The sequence below is a fragment of the Leptosomus discolor genome, chromosome 16 (assembly GCF_034619465.1).
Source record: "Leptosomus discolor isolate bLepDis1 chromosome 16, bLepDis1.hap2, whole genome shotgun sequence".
Taxonomy (NCBI): domain Eukaryota; kingdom Metazoa; phylum Chordata; class Aves; order Leptosomiformes; family Leptosomidae; genus Leptosomus; species Leptosomus discolor.
Genome location: NC_141406.1, coordinates 10,791,195 through 10,808,437, shown reverse-complemented (window position 1 = coordinate 10,808,437; position 17,243 = coordinate 10,791,195). Strand labels below are relative to the sequence as shown.

General features: G+C 37.8%; 1 protein-coding gene across 2 annotated transcripts in view; it reads right to left on the bottom strand.

Annotated features, from left to right (window-relative positions):
- The window catches only part of RIMBP2 (RIMS binding protein 2), a 146,686-nt gene that overhangs the window by 106,884 nt on the left and 22,559 nt on the right, over positions 1-17,243 (bottom strand). Inside the window, exon 2 of one of the 2 annotated variants that reach the window (XM_086474078.1) lies at positions 940-1,077. In XM_086474078.1, the coding sequence (XP_086330204.1) occupies positions 940-1,077 (138 nt within the window). Of the gene's footprint in view, positions 1-939; positions 1,078-17,243 lie in introns of those variants that run through there. The other variant, XM_086474077.1, reaches the window with a different exon arrangement.

Here is a 17,243-nt window from a genome sequence, read left to right as displayed (position 1 = left end):
AATCTAGTTTCTCCACAATTTCAAAAAGATTGTCTTCCTTCTTCACAATATTTTTGTTTTCATTGCCAAGTTAAAAAAAAAAAGAAAAAAGAAAAGAAAAAAAAAAGAAATCACACCCATTATAATTTCACAGTCCAAAAAGAAGTAAATTCCTTGGTATACTGAAAGCAAAAGCAGATACAACAGCTGTTAGTTATAGGAAACAAAACATAGTGTTCCATCTACACCTCTGATTTTAAAAGGAAACAGATACTTGTCCATCTATGTATTCAAATGTCTTTGTACTTAAGTGAAAGTATTTTATCTAAAAGGAAGAATTCAAGGCAACTCACTGACATACATATTCCTCTCTGGAAGTTGTCTTCAGGTACACCAACATTATCCTATAGCTTTTCTATTCAAAGGATCCTTCTAAAGGGTTCTTCTCTGAATGCAAAAGGTGACTGAAAATTAGAACGTGTGCAAACACACAGAAATACAGCTGGAAAACATCTGCTGACTTTCAGAACCGAGTGTCAGGATGTGTACACCAAAACAGATTGGAATGTGCTGATCGTAACCATTAAGCACTGGATCCTGCACTTTGGTATTCATGTACCCAGAAGAAAGCATTAGAATTACTATTTTTATCACATTTTTGTTTATTAAACTCATTTCATGCTTAAATTATGGCCCAAGTACTTATGTATATTATTTGAGTACTAGTACCATACTACAAGATTCTAAGCTATCAATACAAAATCTATTGCTAAAGGATTGTGGAGCTAAACCCTCCTTCTCCCAAACACTCTCCCATAGAAAACCCCAAACTCCTGATGTTAGTGCACATGCAAACAAAAAATCACAAACAAACAAAAGAAGTAGCACGAACTGCAAAACTAGACTTCTCTTTAAATTCATCAGTTGCCATAAAACAGCAAAAACAAAGACAGGACTTACTAAAAACTGCCAGTGATGATGCTCTTGATTTAAGGTGGTGACATGAGACTTGGAAATCTGGGTCTCTTCTAAAAACTGGGTCTGATCAAATAATTTCTGTGATGTTGCAGGCTGCAGACATGATGGATCATTTCCAAACTGTGTAGAATAAAACAAAAGTCAAGTGACCAGTTTTTTAAAACTGCATTTGTACTAGCTGACTAGAACTTGTTCGTTTCATTAACATGTTTTTCATTGTATGTGCCACCAAAATCTGCTTGAAAACGATGGTTAAATATACATTACATATAACAGAAGCCAATCTAAATTAATAAATTCAACCTTGCTGAATAAACATTTTGTCAGGGCACACAACAAGATTGACGATCAACATCAAACTTCCAAAATAAGACTTAAATAGTGTGGTCATTGGTCCCTTACAGGAAATTAACTTCAAAGGGTAAATGAAAAATTCCAGGCTTAATATTTTCTCCATAAAATGTAGGGACACAGAACTAAGCAGAAAAATTCTGATTAATATTTATCAGTAGAATTTACAAGTGTGTCAGAATAGTTCGTATTAACAAAAAAGTTCCAGCAAAGCTTACACAAAAAACCATTAGGAATCCTGAGGTTTTTTTGCCTCCTCACCCACACAACTCACAGTGTTCCCTAGCTTAAGAGGGATCATTAGGTTTGATATTTCAAATTTTTTTGGGCAGAGTCAGTGACATCAACATTCTCAAATTCCTTTTTAAAGAAAGTTTGGGAACAACCACGTCAAATACACTACATTTTCATGTAATTTAATTTGAAATGCACGTATTTCTGCAGAGCATAAGGTCCTGAGTTCGGTATAGTTCAAAATGACTTAACCCTTTGCTTAGCATTTTCTGTTCAGGCCAACAATCACACACCATTTGGAAAATGACGCAATAGAGACTGTAAATTATTGGGATAGGCACAACCCAAAGTCACTGAAACTGATGGAAAAACTCCCTCTGATCTTTGTGTAAGATCCTGATTGTTTATAGATTAGCTTTGAAACTCAAGAAAAGATCCAGTAAAGCAACTTTCCCCTCAGGCAAAATTAGCTTCCCTTCCTTACTCCATAAGTCAATCAATTTTAATACCACCTGCAGCCAGTATGAATCATATGCATTTTAAGCTACTTCCTCAGGAAACATGAAAAATGGTGGGGAAAAAAAAAAAAAAAAAAAAAAAAAAGGATTTAAAAAATAATGTAACATAACATCAGCATTGACAGTTTTAAATGAATCAAAGTTTGATGTAAAGTCAAGCATGACATACAATTAACTTGTTCTTCCCGTTCTGAGAAGCAGCTTAGCAAATCACTAAGATGATCACATATACAGACACCTCTGTGACTGTCCATTTCATGGACAGTAGTGAATAGGGGGCTGTTTCCATTACATAAGGAGCAGCTGTAGTCTGTCACAAAAAACCTACGATTTTTAAGACTTAATTTGCACAGCTATAATTCAAGTGATAGAATGAATTGACTGGAAGGATAGCATGCAAATATGTGCAAGAACGAAAATTCTACTAGTGTGGTTAAATTCCCTCTAAGACTACAATTCAAAACTTCCAAAAGATGCAGAACATAACGCATTTGAGCAGTGTATGAGGACAGTAGATATATATACAACTATTTACAAGCCATCCCTTGAAACAAAACACGTACTGTGTATTGCTTGTCACAGCCAGACATTGAAAAGGCTGAGTATTGATCAGTATTAGGTGCATTGATCAAAAGAATAGAAGAAATACATGTGCAAGGATCACTTTTTTTTCAGAATTTCACACTTTTAAGACTAAATACAAAAGATAAAGTATACTGAGACACTCATTTACTCATCTGTGCTTTTGTATTGCATCTTGTCACTAAATCAGGACTCTGTTCAGTGAGTACCTGATTTTTGAATGAGATTCCTAGGCAGGACTATAGCACAAAACACCTAAAATAAATAAATAAATAGTAAGGCTACAGCACACCCATAAGTACTTAATAACACAGAGTATTATGTTTATTCACTTCCTCATATAAACACTACTCTCAACTACTTTCTAACTTCCTCTGAAGGGTGTCATGTACTTTAATCATGTGTTTCATAGAGATCAATTTCTCTAATCGATTGGATTATTTTCTGCCTGCAAATGAAAAGATTTATCAATCTGAGGTCCTCAGCACCTTTGTTGACCTTTCCATAACTACCTTTTTAATAAATTTTACCATGGCACATCTGATTTTATCTTCCTTTAGTGTTTTTCTAGTTGGAAGACTCTATAAGCTGAAATCAGTATCAGACTGTACTGGGTTTGTGTGGTAAGGTTCTGGTAGTGGGCAGGCTACAGGTCTGGCTTCTGGGAGAAGCTGCTAGAAACTTCCCTTATGTCAAATAGAGCCAGTGCCAGCCGGCTTCAAGACAGACCCACCACTGCCCAAGGCCGAGCCCATCAGCAATGGTGGTAGCGCCTCTGTGGTAACATGTTGAAGAAGTTGGGGCTGGGGGGCGGGGGGGATGAGGGAACTGCACAGCAGCAACTGTATTCAGAGAGAGGAGTGAGAATATGTGGAAGAAACAACTCTGAAGACACCAAGGTCAGTGAAGAGGAAGGGCAAGGAGGTGCTTCAGGTGCTGGAGCAGAGATTCCCCTGCAGTCCATGGAGGTCCATGGTGGAGCATATAACCACCTGCAGCTCATGGAGGACCCCATGCTGGAGCAGGTGGATGCCCAAAAGAGGCTGTGACCCCACGGGAAGCCCATGCTGGAGCAGGCTCCTGGCAGGACCTGTGGACCCATGGAGAGAGGAGCCCACACTGGAGCAGGTTTGCTGGCAGGACTTTGACCCCATGGGGGACCCATGCTGGAGCAGTCTGTTCCTGAAGGACTGCTCTCTGTGGAAGGGACCCAGGCTGGAGCAGTTCTTGAGTAACTGTAGCCCGTGGCGAAGGACTCACATTGGAGAGGTTCATGGAGGACTGTCTCCCAAGGGAGGGACCCCATGCTTTATCAGGGAGAGAGTGTGAGGAGTCCTCACCCTGAGGAGGAAGGAGTGGCAGAGACAACGTGTGATGAACTGACCGCAACCCCCATTCCCCATCCCCTTGTGCTGCTCAGGGAGAGGAGGTAGAGAAAATCGGGGTAAAATTGAGCCCAGAAAGAAGGAAGGGGTGAGGGGGAAGGTGTAAGATGTAGTTTATATTTTGTCATTACCCTACTCTGATCTGATTGGTAATAAATTAAGTTAATTTCCCCCAGTCAAGTCTGTTTTGCCTGTCATGGTAATTGCTGCGTGATCTCTCTCTCTCCTTATTTCGACCCACAAGCCTTTAGTTATATTTTCTCTCCCCTGTCCAGCTTAGGAGAGGGAGTGACACTGGCTTTGGTGGGCACCTGGCATCCAGCCAGGGTCAACCCACCACACAGACATACTCCTGCAGAAACCAGAAGGTGTTTTGCAGTTAATTTCTGTAAGAACATTCACTGTGTCATCACTTTTGAGTGAAGTCTTCACAACTCTAAACCACATGCTCTGTCTTCACATCCCTCTTTCTGTAATATTTAGGTCAAAATAACTGTGTGCAAAGATGTTAGAGCTCTTGAAAGAACAGTTTTAGAAATAAATCCTGTTGCATTTCAAAAACTAGAAAATAAAAAAAAATTAGCAGAAAGATTTGCTTATTAAGTGCAGCAAATTAAATTCAGATGAGCCCCCGTCTTTGCAGAGATGGCTTCATTTCAGCTACACTAAGAGAAGGTAGGAAAGAATTTCAGAAACGCTCAAATGCAGCCTACACTGTGTAGTGTGCTCGGGATCCAACATGCTGTTCTGTGCAGTCAGCAGGGCAAATACGACAACAGCTTCCTTCCACCGAGTAAACAGCACTTAGATCTTGTCCTGTCTACGTCCTGTTAAAAACTATCAAGCTATCAGTTCCCACCTCTGTTCAGCCAACAGTTCCACCTTTCATCCCTCAATAGCCCCATTTTCTCACAAGCATCTCTGCGTTTCTTCCTTAAGCCCAAGAAAAGCTTCCCTATGAGCATTTGCCAAAGGTAACAAATTGTCCTTAAAAATCTCAGCTGCTTCGGTACCTATGAAAACTAAGTAATACTCAGCCAGGTGACACACCAAGGTTACTCTCATCCCCACCAGCGTTGTTCCATGACTTCCTTCCACTTCTTTTTTCTGTCTTATTAATCTTGTATCATCTGCTAAACTGTGAACTTCTCAGAGCAATAAGTCTTGTGGTTACATGTGTGTAGCACAACACTCTCGAGTCTGAATTCATGCGAAAACCCATAACGCAACAACAAAGGAGAGCTGACATATATTGGTCTTGATAGATGATAAGTATGAATAAGTTTTTCCAGAGACATTAAAACTCATTCTTCACTAAAATGGAATTCTGAAAATAACTTTCGGTAGTGTCCCTTCACACACAAATGGCAAGGCTATGAATTGCACCCTCTATGCACAAGCTAAATATCAGAGGTTATTGCCTAACAGATTGTTCAGAGTTAATGACAGATACTTCCACTCATACCCCCACATTTCCATCTATTTTTAAATGTCTTTACTTACATAATGTTTGATGTCTTCATCAGCACCGATCTAATTCTGATGGCGACATCAAGGCTGTGCTTGTAGGACATGGGAAATCACACTGAAGAGCATGCAACCTTACGTTTCTGTCAGGCTTGGGCCTGGAAGCACAGGATCTTTTACTTATTCATGAGTTTCCTGAGAAGAACTAGTGGTTGCGTTGTGTCAGCTGAATAGGATCGTAATTCAATCTTCACTGGAACCTGTTTATCTGAATGACTCATTAAGGTGCAAGCTGACTGCTAAAGAACTCTGTTTCATAATAACAAAGCCTTTTGTTAGAGAAAAATATGTTTTGGGAAGTCACTTCATGCAGTATGAGTTTACCAAAGTTCGTTTTTGAGAGACAGCATTATTTCCTAAAAACATAAACAAAAAAAGTGCAGCACATTCACAGCTGTAACAGTAACATTTTGCAGCAAGGATTGTGTCAATGGGCAGTAGGATGTTTTATGGGCACAGGCCTTGAAAATGGAAGCTCACAGCTGCAGGTATGCTGGAACAGGACAGTTTCTAAAGTGCTCAAGGCTCAGTATTCAAGCACAGCATTTGCAATCAGCTTTTCAAACAGAGCTGTTATCATTCCTCTGAAATTCTAGGCTTTCTGAAGTATAAATGACAAGGAGTCAACTGGAGTTCTGTAAGTTTACAGCTCTAGTATTTAAGGTATTATTATAAATGCAGGTAAGAAAAGACCTCTTAGAGCCATACACTTATGGTAATACTCATGATAGAGTTTTCACTCAGGAAAGTTTCAGGTAACAGAAACAGCAAGAATAATTGACCCCTTATAAACACCTTTTCCAGAGATCACTGCTATAGCATACACACAACAAGAAAGTCAGCCCAAGAATGGAAAGGGTCATTCTAGGAAAATCACCTAGAAGGCAGAGCATGCGAGGACACGGGACATACTAAAGTTACTGTTGGCTACTGCTTAACAGCTCGTTTTGGAGCCAAAAGACCACAGTAATGGCTTACAAAGGAAACAGAATCCGGAGGAGTTATGCTCATAATTGGCAAATAAGTCTGTTTTTACATTCATTTTCACATCACCTCCATTATAAATAAGGAACAAATATATAAAAATAGATGCTGAGTTGGGGTGTGTGCATTCCCTCAGGGTTTTTTTGGACCCTGGACATGGCTCCTTTTAAGTTTCATCCTCCGATTTGGGGCTTTGATATTTTGGTATCTTCATTCTAATTTAAAACCAAGACTTATCTCTGTCATAGGAAGGAGGAGAAAAGATGTTCCAGCTCTTTCTCTGTCCCACCAGCATGAAGCCCTGGACTTTATAACATGATCCTCAACTGGATTTGCGGTTATCTAGTTTACTGTTCTGTTTGCACTTGACAGCAGTTTGAAACAGGAATTATTTCACAAATAATTAATCCATTTTCCCTCTAGGCCCATGGGAGGTATAAATTTTTGAGGTCAGGCATCACCTCAGTTCACAAGTGTGCTAGGCATGGTATTGCACACTGTATGACTGCTACAACACCAGGAAACTCCCACTAAACAGGGGGAACTTCTGAAGGCCATTCAAATGGACAACATGAAAACAGGTGGTTATAAAAGATGAGTAAGGAGACGAAAATATGGGGGGGTTTACTATTTAAATAAATCTAAATAGACTCTCTCCTTGTGTTCAGCTGACTGGCCATGGACACTTCCCTGACAGACATTTTCTTAGGAATTTTGCCTTCCAACGTTTCCTGTCCTTTACTGTATTCATTTAAAAATCTTTCTTGGTGTTGCTTTCATAGCTGATCTTTCTGCAAGTATTCCAAAAATTAATTTAATCTTCTTCCTCACCCCATCCGTATGCAAAACCTTTTGCTTACACTTACTCATGGTATAATCTCAAAGGGATTAAATACATATGGTTCATTACTGGCTATTAACTGAAAGCAGACACCATCATAAGGAACAATTCTGAAACCCTAATATTTTAGAGTGACTGACCTCCAGAAAGCAGTAAGAGGCAAGAGCAATGGGCGAGTCCCAGAAATCGCATTGGTGTATCTTAAACTTTAACATTACTTAGTTATTATGCTATTTCATAATATAGTGATACAGAGTATTGATATATAAAAGTGTAAGATGACTTTTTATCATGGTCCATTGGAGATTTAAGTCTTTATCAGTTTACATATTTCTTTTCAAGCTGAAATCAACAAGACACAGATGTCAGCAAACGGTAGGGGTCTAAATCTGAATTCCAATTCCAAGAAGCATCTACAAGGTCACACCTTCATTAAAGTTTCCTTAAAACCGTAAGTCACACTGAAGTCTAGAATAGTATTTCATGAAGATTACAACCTTCAATGTATTTTATGACAGATAAACTTTTTCTGATTGGTGAGGTATAAATACTTTACCAACTTTGAAGATAAAACAATACAGCTACAAAACAAAATTACACTAGTATTCCTTACTTGACAGAGTTGTGAAACAGTGTTTTGGAAATTAATTTGAAAGACTCTGTCATCGTGTCATATATTCTGCAATCTGTAACTATACATTAAAAATAATTCAGCCATTGACTTTGATATTATATTGCAAATGACAAATGCATTGTGATTGAAGAATCAGTAGCCAAGTAAAGACAATAACATTCAACACAGAAGGCTAAATGTCAACAATTATAAAGTTATTATTCTGCTGAAGCAGTTCTGAAATGTGTTTGTAATGTAAAATACTTCAGTAAATCCTTCACAAAACACATTTCAATCTTTCCTGTTAAATTGAAAGGATTACCCTGACATGCCACTGCTTTTAATACATGCCCTTTTTCTTCTGCCTCTGTTGCAGAAATATTCAGCATTAGTGAAATAATCAGCACTATTACAATGTATAATAATTATGCAGGTCTATACTCTGTGTGGGTGCATGCATGTGTGAAGAGGTAGATAGGTTTAATACACATGCTAAGTAAGACAATGTATTTTATTTACTGTCTATAATTAATTTATTACAATTTATTACTGTCCTATTAAGTCTAAGTAGGTAACAACAAGGCAAACCATGGACTAACAGCACTGTGGAAATGCCTCCTGATTTTTAAAATTAAAAATACCACAGAGAACAAATTCATTATCTGTATTGTGGTAATGCAACACAATATTGCAGAGTGTCAGTCAAGGGACATGGCACGCTGTACTACTCACAGCACAGAAACATATCGCATGCCTCAACAAGCTTACAATCTCTGTTTGTCCATACTAGTTCACATATGGCATTTTTTTAAAAATTGAAAAATTGTGGAATTTTACATCTGCCTGCGTATTTTCACCACCAAGAAAAACTGAAACCATTGTGACATTGAAATAGCTCTACACTATGTACAAAAACTAATATGATCTTTATGACCTAAAAAAAACCCCAACGATGGGGTACTCCATCTTACCTAAAAGGCAACACCATCACTATTTCCAGAACCTCCCTCTGTTCCTCCTAGATCTACAACAAAGAGCTGATCCAAAAATTAAACTGCAAGGAAACATAAAATGCTATAACTTTTTTTCAGCACAACTGCCTGCAGCTTCTAGAGATGGTTCCTTAGTTTCCTACCACATCACTGGCCTATGCCTGACCTCGTGTAGTTTATCACATCTGACAGGGTCACAGTGCAGTGATTTGGCTGCAGGCAACCACCTTTACAAATGACACACATAAACACACATTACTCCTCAAAGAGTCTTGCTAGCAGAAAAAAACATTTCATTTACTTTGGAATCTTACTACATGTTTTACTTCTCTACTGAAAAAAAAAAAAAAAAAAAAAAAGACAAGGGATTACAATTCTGCATTGCCACCAAATCTTATCCAAATCGGCTGATCTACACAGCCACTGACACAGGAATACAGCTGAGGAACAGGGGAGAGGTTGGACAAGAGGTACCAAGCTTTCTACAACAGCAATAAGTTTTTAAAATAGTAGTACCTCATAAGAAGCAAACCTTGAGGAATTATGAAAATTACTGTTTGAGGAAGAAAGCTTTTAATAACTTGAGAAATTATTACTGCCCTGCAAGAAGACACTTGCTGTTAACTGAAGGACTCAACAAGTGAAACAACATGACATTTCATGATTCCTAGACTACCATTTTTGAACTTGTTAACCACAACACTGCAGACCTAATTTCTCTACTCCGAATTTATTTTGCTCTTCTGTTGCACTCCTCCCCTGATCTTGCACTCTAAGACCAGCATTCGACTGCAAGAAAAGAGACGATATTTCCTGTCATATTAGAATCTAGGGTGGAACATGACGCAGGTGCTCCAATAGTTGTTGTGTAGGTGAGAATTGTCAGTATAAAGTTCACTGAAAACATGGAGCTGTCATGAAGAAATCTGAGGGGAGGGGGAAGAAACAGTGTCTCGCCTGAGAAAGCAACGACTTAAGAGAACCTCTGCATCACTGTGGTAGTAACAACTGATGTTTCTTCAAGAAGGAATGAAAATAATTTTATTTCATCACTCTTGCATTCTTTTCCTTTTTCCTTTTTTTTTTTTTTTTTGCTCAACGTTGATACTCAACGGGCAAGGGCTCAATTTAGTATGAAAATAAAATTTTGAAAGGCGCTGCGCTAATGTTCTTCGAAATGGTCCACACACCAGCAGTGCCAGTAATGGTTAGTACGAAGTCCTCACACAACATATTCAAATGCCATCCAGAGAATCCATCTCCTGATGACTCTCCATCGGTAAGGCTAAACCATGCAATATATGTCTGTTTTAGTTTTCTAGTATTAAGTCAAATATTAACCTTCATCCTTATTACAACTGAGAATATGGAAATACTTTGATGATATTTGCCCTACAATTTGAGAGCTTTCTGGTGTACTAAACAATCCCCAGTTTTGTACTATTACTTCGTATTTCAAAGTCACAAAGCAAATTAATTAGCAAGATTGTGCCACCACATCCTTGATCTCCTTAGAAAAGACTAATGGCTACAGAATCAATTATTTCATAGAGATTACTGCCTTAACACCATTAGCCTTTACATCACACAGGCTCATTTCAAATTTTCAATTCCATTGTAATTTCCTCCACTAGTTTAATTACAACCTTTAATTAAGTCCCTTCTTTAATCAACTTTATAGCTATGTCCATTCATTTATGGCTCCATACGAAATAAGAAACAAAGAACAACTTGCAAAACTATAAGGCCAACACAAGAGCTTTCACAATATTTGTCTGGTCTTAACCTCTACTCCAAGAATCCTTGTAGATACCCATAATAAACTCCTAACAAATACAATGAAAATAAAAATTTTAGCTAGGTTTTACAAAACCTTGACTGATAAATTTTTGATTCTGCAGTTCCTGAAAATCCAGTGAATTAGGGATTACATTTGCATACATCATTGTTCAGCTTTCTGCCAGTTTTCAGAATCTGTAGCTTGGTCAGTTTTCTAGTTGCTCCAAAAGCAAGGTTTAGATGGCACATCTTTTATCTAGGTACTGTGAGGATACACTGGAATTTTTACATCACACTTTTATCGTACACTTAGACATCCTGTCCTGACGTGGAAAACACGAATCAATATTGAGACAGGGAATGTCAATCGCAAAATAGGTAATGTAATATAGGAAGCTTAGCTGCTTAAGGTAAATGGATCAGAGAGGCGCAGCTAGATTTAGGCAAAACTATTTTCAGGATGTCTCCAAGTTCAAATTCACTCATAGAAATTACTGCTTCCGAATCTGAAACAATCAGTAGGTGCTGTTTGGCAAAGAAAACAGTTGTAAACTGTTCAGACGTACTAAATCTCCCTATACTCCTATATAAAAAAGCTTTATATAAGCCTCTCCTTTTCTCACTGAGAGCTGTACCTATACACACAAATACTTGTATGAATTTTCACCAATTTGTTACAATGGGAGCAGAAAGTCCATTCTGTACTTCTGTATAATTATTCTGTTTTATATCTGAGATATTCACTTTCCAGGGTATGCGGGTGTTATATTTTTCAGAATACATAATTTCATTTCCAAAGCAGTAACTGAGATTTTCCAACTTCGTGCTTTACCGTTATCATAGTTTGATTTGTGGTTCTTTCCAGAGCAAAATGCTTTGCAGTTTGTGGCATGTTAGCCATGAAATAAATACGCTGCTTTCTTTGAAAGCTGCCCTTTTTAACCATTCTGTACTGGGAAGATCATTCAGATTCATTCACCCCACTCGTTAACATATTCTATACAGATACACATACATATTTGTATTGGCATTTTTTTTCTGTTAATGTTATTAAATCATTAAAGTGCCAATATTCATACCTTGAAGGGCTTGTCATTAATGAATGAAAACATACACTTTCCTTTTACACAGTTTGCAGTAAAATGCAATTCCAATTTTTAGAAGGAGTAAATATTTGAGCCACTGACTGATGTCGTCAGGTTGAAAAGATCCCAACATGTATCTTACACGAATTTCTGTTCACTACGATCCTCAACATTCCCTGAAGTTCAGATTGATTTGGTATTGTGTATGCCCTTGGCTGCATCAGGTGTGAAGACTTAAGCACTTCAATTTTCTGATACACATTGGCTTAAAGAATATTTGCATTGCTAATGTTTTTGGCATTTCAAACCTATTACAGACACACTCCAAAAATCATGCTGCTGTATGTAAATCCTGACCTCAATCTTTTGACCAGGAAAGCCCAAACTTAATCTCATTTTTTTGCAGACCCTTGTGTCTCTACAACACCTACGCAAGGAGATGTATTCTTTTTTAACAAATTACTGTTTCAAATAAAAAAGACAACATTCTGATTTAAACAAAACCATTGTTCATATTTATCAGATCAGATATAATTTTTTTTAAAGCAGCTCTCTGCTAATACTTGCAAACTCACGTCCCTTGAAGGCGCATATGCAGCAAATATCAGCCTTCTTTTCAAGAAAAAGCACTATCTCTGAATGACTATCAGTGGACTTGCTAGCTAAATGTTCACTCCAGAAATGCACTAACACGTAAGCATGGTGAGAAATACCTATTGGATCTAAAGCGAAGCATGTCAACACAGAATTGCTCAACATCTAATACCATAATTGACTATCAGAGAATATAATTTTTACTGCTTGATATTTTAATAGAAAAGATTAATAATCCTTTTGCAAAAATGGTACTGTACCAAAGAAAAATTAAAATATTCTCCATTAACCTGCAGAATCTTTCTTATCTGATGGGCGTGTGATCAGCCACATGAGAGGCTCTGTCTCCTAAGATGAACTTTTAAGTATTTGACACTTTCTAACTGGGCATAAGGGAAAGCTGCTGGTCTTCAATGACCTTCAGTGAAAGAGGAGATTGGAATGACCAGGAATAGCCTCTGTCCTTCCGTTATCTTTAACTAGCTCTACCCAAATCTTTTTTTTTTCCTTCTCTCTCTCAAAGAAGAGAGCAAGAAGCTAATTTATGTTCCTTCCTTATTGCAACATTGCAGATAACACAGCCATATCTTCAGAATCATTAGATCTGACAACTTGGGAGCTATTTTTGCCATTTCTTTCTACTTTACATCACACACACTGAGTAATTTTTTTAACCTGCCTCCTGCCCCTCTAAATCTCTGTTATTACCAAAACTTGTTGTCAGGCTCTCATCAAACTGTTTCTTGATAAGGGCAAAACTCTTGCCATCCCAAACACAAAATTTGCCCTTTTCCATCTGTGAAGTAAGCAGCTATTGTTACTTTACTCTTTGCTTATAAATTACTTCTTAGTTTTCTGATGTGCTAAGCAGGAACTGATCTCTCAGAAAGGGCTATGAAACACTAATCAGCCCTATGCAGAGGACTATGAAACCAAAAAAAATTTGAATAGAAAATTTTCCTGTTGGTCTAGACACATATCTGCTTCTGTTTTGTTTACTGAAAATTTTTTTATTTATCATGGTATAACAGAAGTTTCTTGTCATTTCTTGATAAAGAGCCTAAATTTTTTTTACTTAAATTCTATATTTCATATTTTCATGAATAACTGATAAAATTTCTAGTGACTTTTTTATTTAAGTTCTATTAGAATAAATGTACCAAAAGTAAATTAGCAATAAAAATAAGAAGTGCTTCTCAGCATGCAAATTTCTTCTCTTAAATACAAAAAATGAGACCAAGGGAATCCTATTTCACTGAGCAAATTAACAAAAGGTCAGAAAGCTTGATCTTTGTCACTGGTGTACTCTGTCTGAAAGCTGAGCTTCCATTTAAATATTTATAAGGGAGAGTTGTAATTGCAGTTTGAGAGCTGCAAGAGAGCTCTGCAAGTACAATACAGGAAAGTCTGCAAATATTCATGACTTGGGAGATATTCCACCAAAGGAAAATTTGGGTGAAGGAAAGCTGTACTAACATGGCATTTAAATCATTTCTGAATCAGGATATGTAAGAAGGTGACCTGAAACCTGTTGGTTTTGGGGTCTGTCATGGGACAGCGACACAGAAGAGAAATTCAAACTCTTACCAGCCACTGAAAACTGGTGAAAAAAATAGTTTCAAATGATGCAGCACCATCAGGAGTAGATGGAAATGTGTTTCAGTTTTGTGAATATTTTTTAATGAAACAGAAAGAAAAAGGCAGGGGGGGGAGGAACAGCTGCATACATGACCAAGTTGAGAGAGCAAACAAAAACATTCCAGGCCCTGCCGCATCTATTAACTGGGCTTCCTACTAGCAACAGTTATCTCCCAGGAGATTAAGGGTTCTTACTAGATAATCTTCCTTCCTGCCTGATTTTAGTGCCTTTAATTAAACTAAATTTATACTTGTCCCTCTAGTTTGAAATCCAGTTTATTAAACATTCTTTTCAAGCAATTTATTCTATTTGGTACCATGAGAATCACAGAATCATAGATGGGTTGAGTTGGAAGGGACCTTCAACACCATCCGGTTCCAACCCCCCTGCCATGGGCAGGGACACCTTCCACTACACCAGGTTGCTCCAAGCCCCATACAACCTGTCCTTGAACACTGCCAGGGAGGGGGCAGCCACAGCTGCTCTGGGCAACCTGTGCCAGTGTCTCACCACCCTCACAGGGAAGAATTTCTTTCTTACATACAATCTGAATCTCCCCTCGTTCAGTTTGAAACCGTTACCCTTTGTCCTGTCACTACCCTCCCTGATCAAGAGTCCCTCCCCACCTTTCCTGTAGCCCCCTTTCAGCACTGAAGGCCACTCTAAGGTCTCCCTGGAGCTTCTCTTCTCCAGGCTGAACAACCCCAACTCTCTCAGCCTGTCCTCACAGGGCAGGTGCTTCAGCCCCCTGAGCATCTTCATGACCCTCCTCTGGATCTGCTCAAGCAGGTCCATGTCTTTCTTCCTACACAAATACCCAGATAATACGAACCAAGGTGACCAGCCTACAACATACCAGCAAGGTGCACTATGCCCATGGTCCACTCTGCCATCCTTTATCTGTGCTCCCTTCCTTTCCGCAAGCCCAAATATGGTCCAAACACACAATGGAGAGTATTTCCACTTTGGTCATTTAGTAAATAACCTTCCAGGCACACAAATCCCCAGCCCCAGCATTACTCCAAAAAAAGAGGATCTGCAGACCACAGCACCTGAAAGACAGCATTATCACCTGCTTATACAGGTGAGATAATATTTTGAGATAAAGGTGCTTAAAGAACTATCTTGCAATAAACAGGATGTTTGAAATGGATGTAATTGCAAGATAAATTATACATAAAGTGTTTGGATCAAAAATATGTACAGTGAGCTTGATAGTATTCCTTCTTCAACATCTGAAGAGAAAGAATATTTTCACTTAGATTTAAGAAACACGTAGTTTCATGAGCACCAGGCTGAGATCAAACATATTCTATTGCTGGTCTTGCTCATTCCACCACTTTTTAGCAAGGATGACTACTTGCATAGTCTCTACCTAATTATCCCTGTGACACTGAAATTTTTGAAATCCAGTTGCATTCGAAAATTATACAATGGATTTCAAAAGAAAAAATCACAACTTCTTAAATAACTCTTTTGCATCAAGTAATAAAATATGTTCATTGGTTAAACAAGCCAACAACCCAAAACTTTCCACTGATGACACCTGGTGGAGCTGCATAGTGATTTCTACCAGCTTTCTGAATACATTTCAGACTAGAGCAACAAGGGTATCAATCTTTAATGCAATAGGTTATGTGAGGATCCACATTACACATTGAATTCAGTATGAAATTTTTAATTAATTTTTACATTCATGGCCTTTCAAAAGAAAATATTTGTGTGCCACAGGATTCAGACATGCAAATGTCACTTCTTGGTATAGTAGCAAAAAAAGAATAAATTAAATGACAGAACACGATTAGGAAGGTGCAAGGCATCATTACCAAGCAAAGTCCTTGATCCAGTGTAAATAATCTTAAGCATGTCATCCATGAGCAAGTCATCAAAAAGTGTTAAGTTCTCACACTTCACTAATACTTGGAGTGTCAGTCAGGACAAAAATTGAGGTAAACATTTATAGCAGCCCAATTAATGAGTTCAGCTTTGTTTATATATGCCATTTTATCTTTTTTCTTCTTTTTTTTTTTTTTTTTCTTTTCCAAGAGACTGCTTAAGAAAAAGATTGCTGTGTAAAGTTTCTTAGCACGTGCTATGTGAAATAACCACTAAGAGCTGTTATGGGCATCACCTCTTGTTCAGAAAATCTCCTCAGCAGCAAATTGTTGGAGATGGGAAGAATATGCACAAAAAATACAACTATGCATTTGTCTTACTCTTACTTTTGTCCAAGCAGACTGTTGATCACAGATGAAGAAAGTGTACTCAACTAAGTGAACCTTTGCTCTGAAGTAATTTTATGTTCTTAAAATTATGTTGTATCATGTTCCTTATATTCCCACACCCATCATTACCACTCATACCATTACCATGATTACTTGAACATTCATTATTCTATTCAGTGTTTGTTACCCGTTTGGGGTTTGTGAAGCATGAGAGTATTTCAAGACTGCCATTTCAGCATTCCTAGCTAGAACATCCATTTAAAACATATTCATGTAAAGACATATAAAATTTTCCTTTTATGTCAGCATATTTTCAATAAAACATGACCTATGTCATTAGTCATTCAAAGCAAACAAAAAGGAGTTCGGAATATTACTGAAGTAAATCAACTTATTATCTAAATTCATTTTTGTGAATAATATTTTTGCATTGAGAACAGGGTAATGATGAGATTGAAGGAAAAAGGCAATATTTTACCTAGCTCTAATTAGATGATATCAATAGTGAACTCTTCTTCTACCTGGTCAGATGTTAATGCCAGAGAAGTGTTAACGTTAGGTTCCATAGAGTAGGATCTGTACTTTGTATGAATTACTGGGCTCCTGACTGGGTCTGATTTTGGTGACAACACACCTAACCTGTCTCCTATAAATACACTTTAACTCAGTTATAAGAATCTGTCTCAGTACTCGATATTTTAGACAGGTCTTCCACAAGGTCTACCATCTTGAAAGAAACCCTTATGCATTTTTTGTAATATGAAATGACCGGTGTATTGCCACTGCCCTCTTCTGGATGAGAACGGGACGGACGTCTGTAGTCCTACCGCTCTGGGTTATCAGGAAAATATCAACTCCTCTACTGCTCTTGATTTTTATTTTCAAAAACTCTCTGATCAAGACTCATTTTCTGGCCTAGCTGTGACAAGGTTATGAC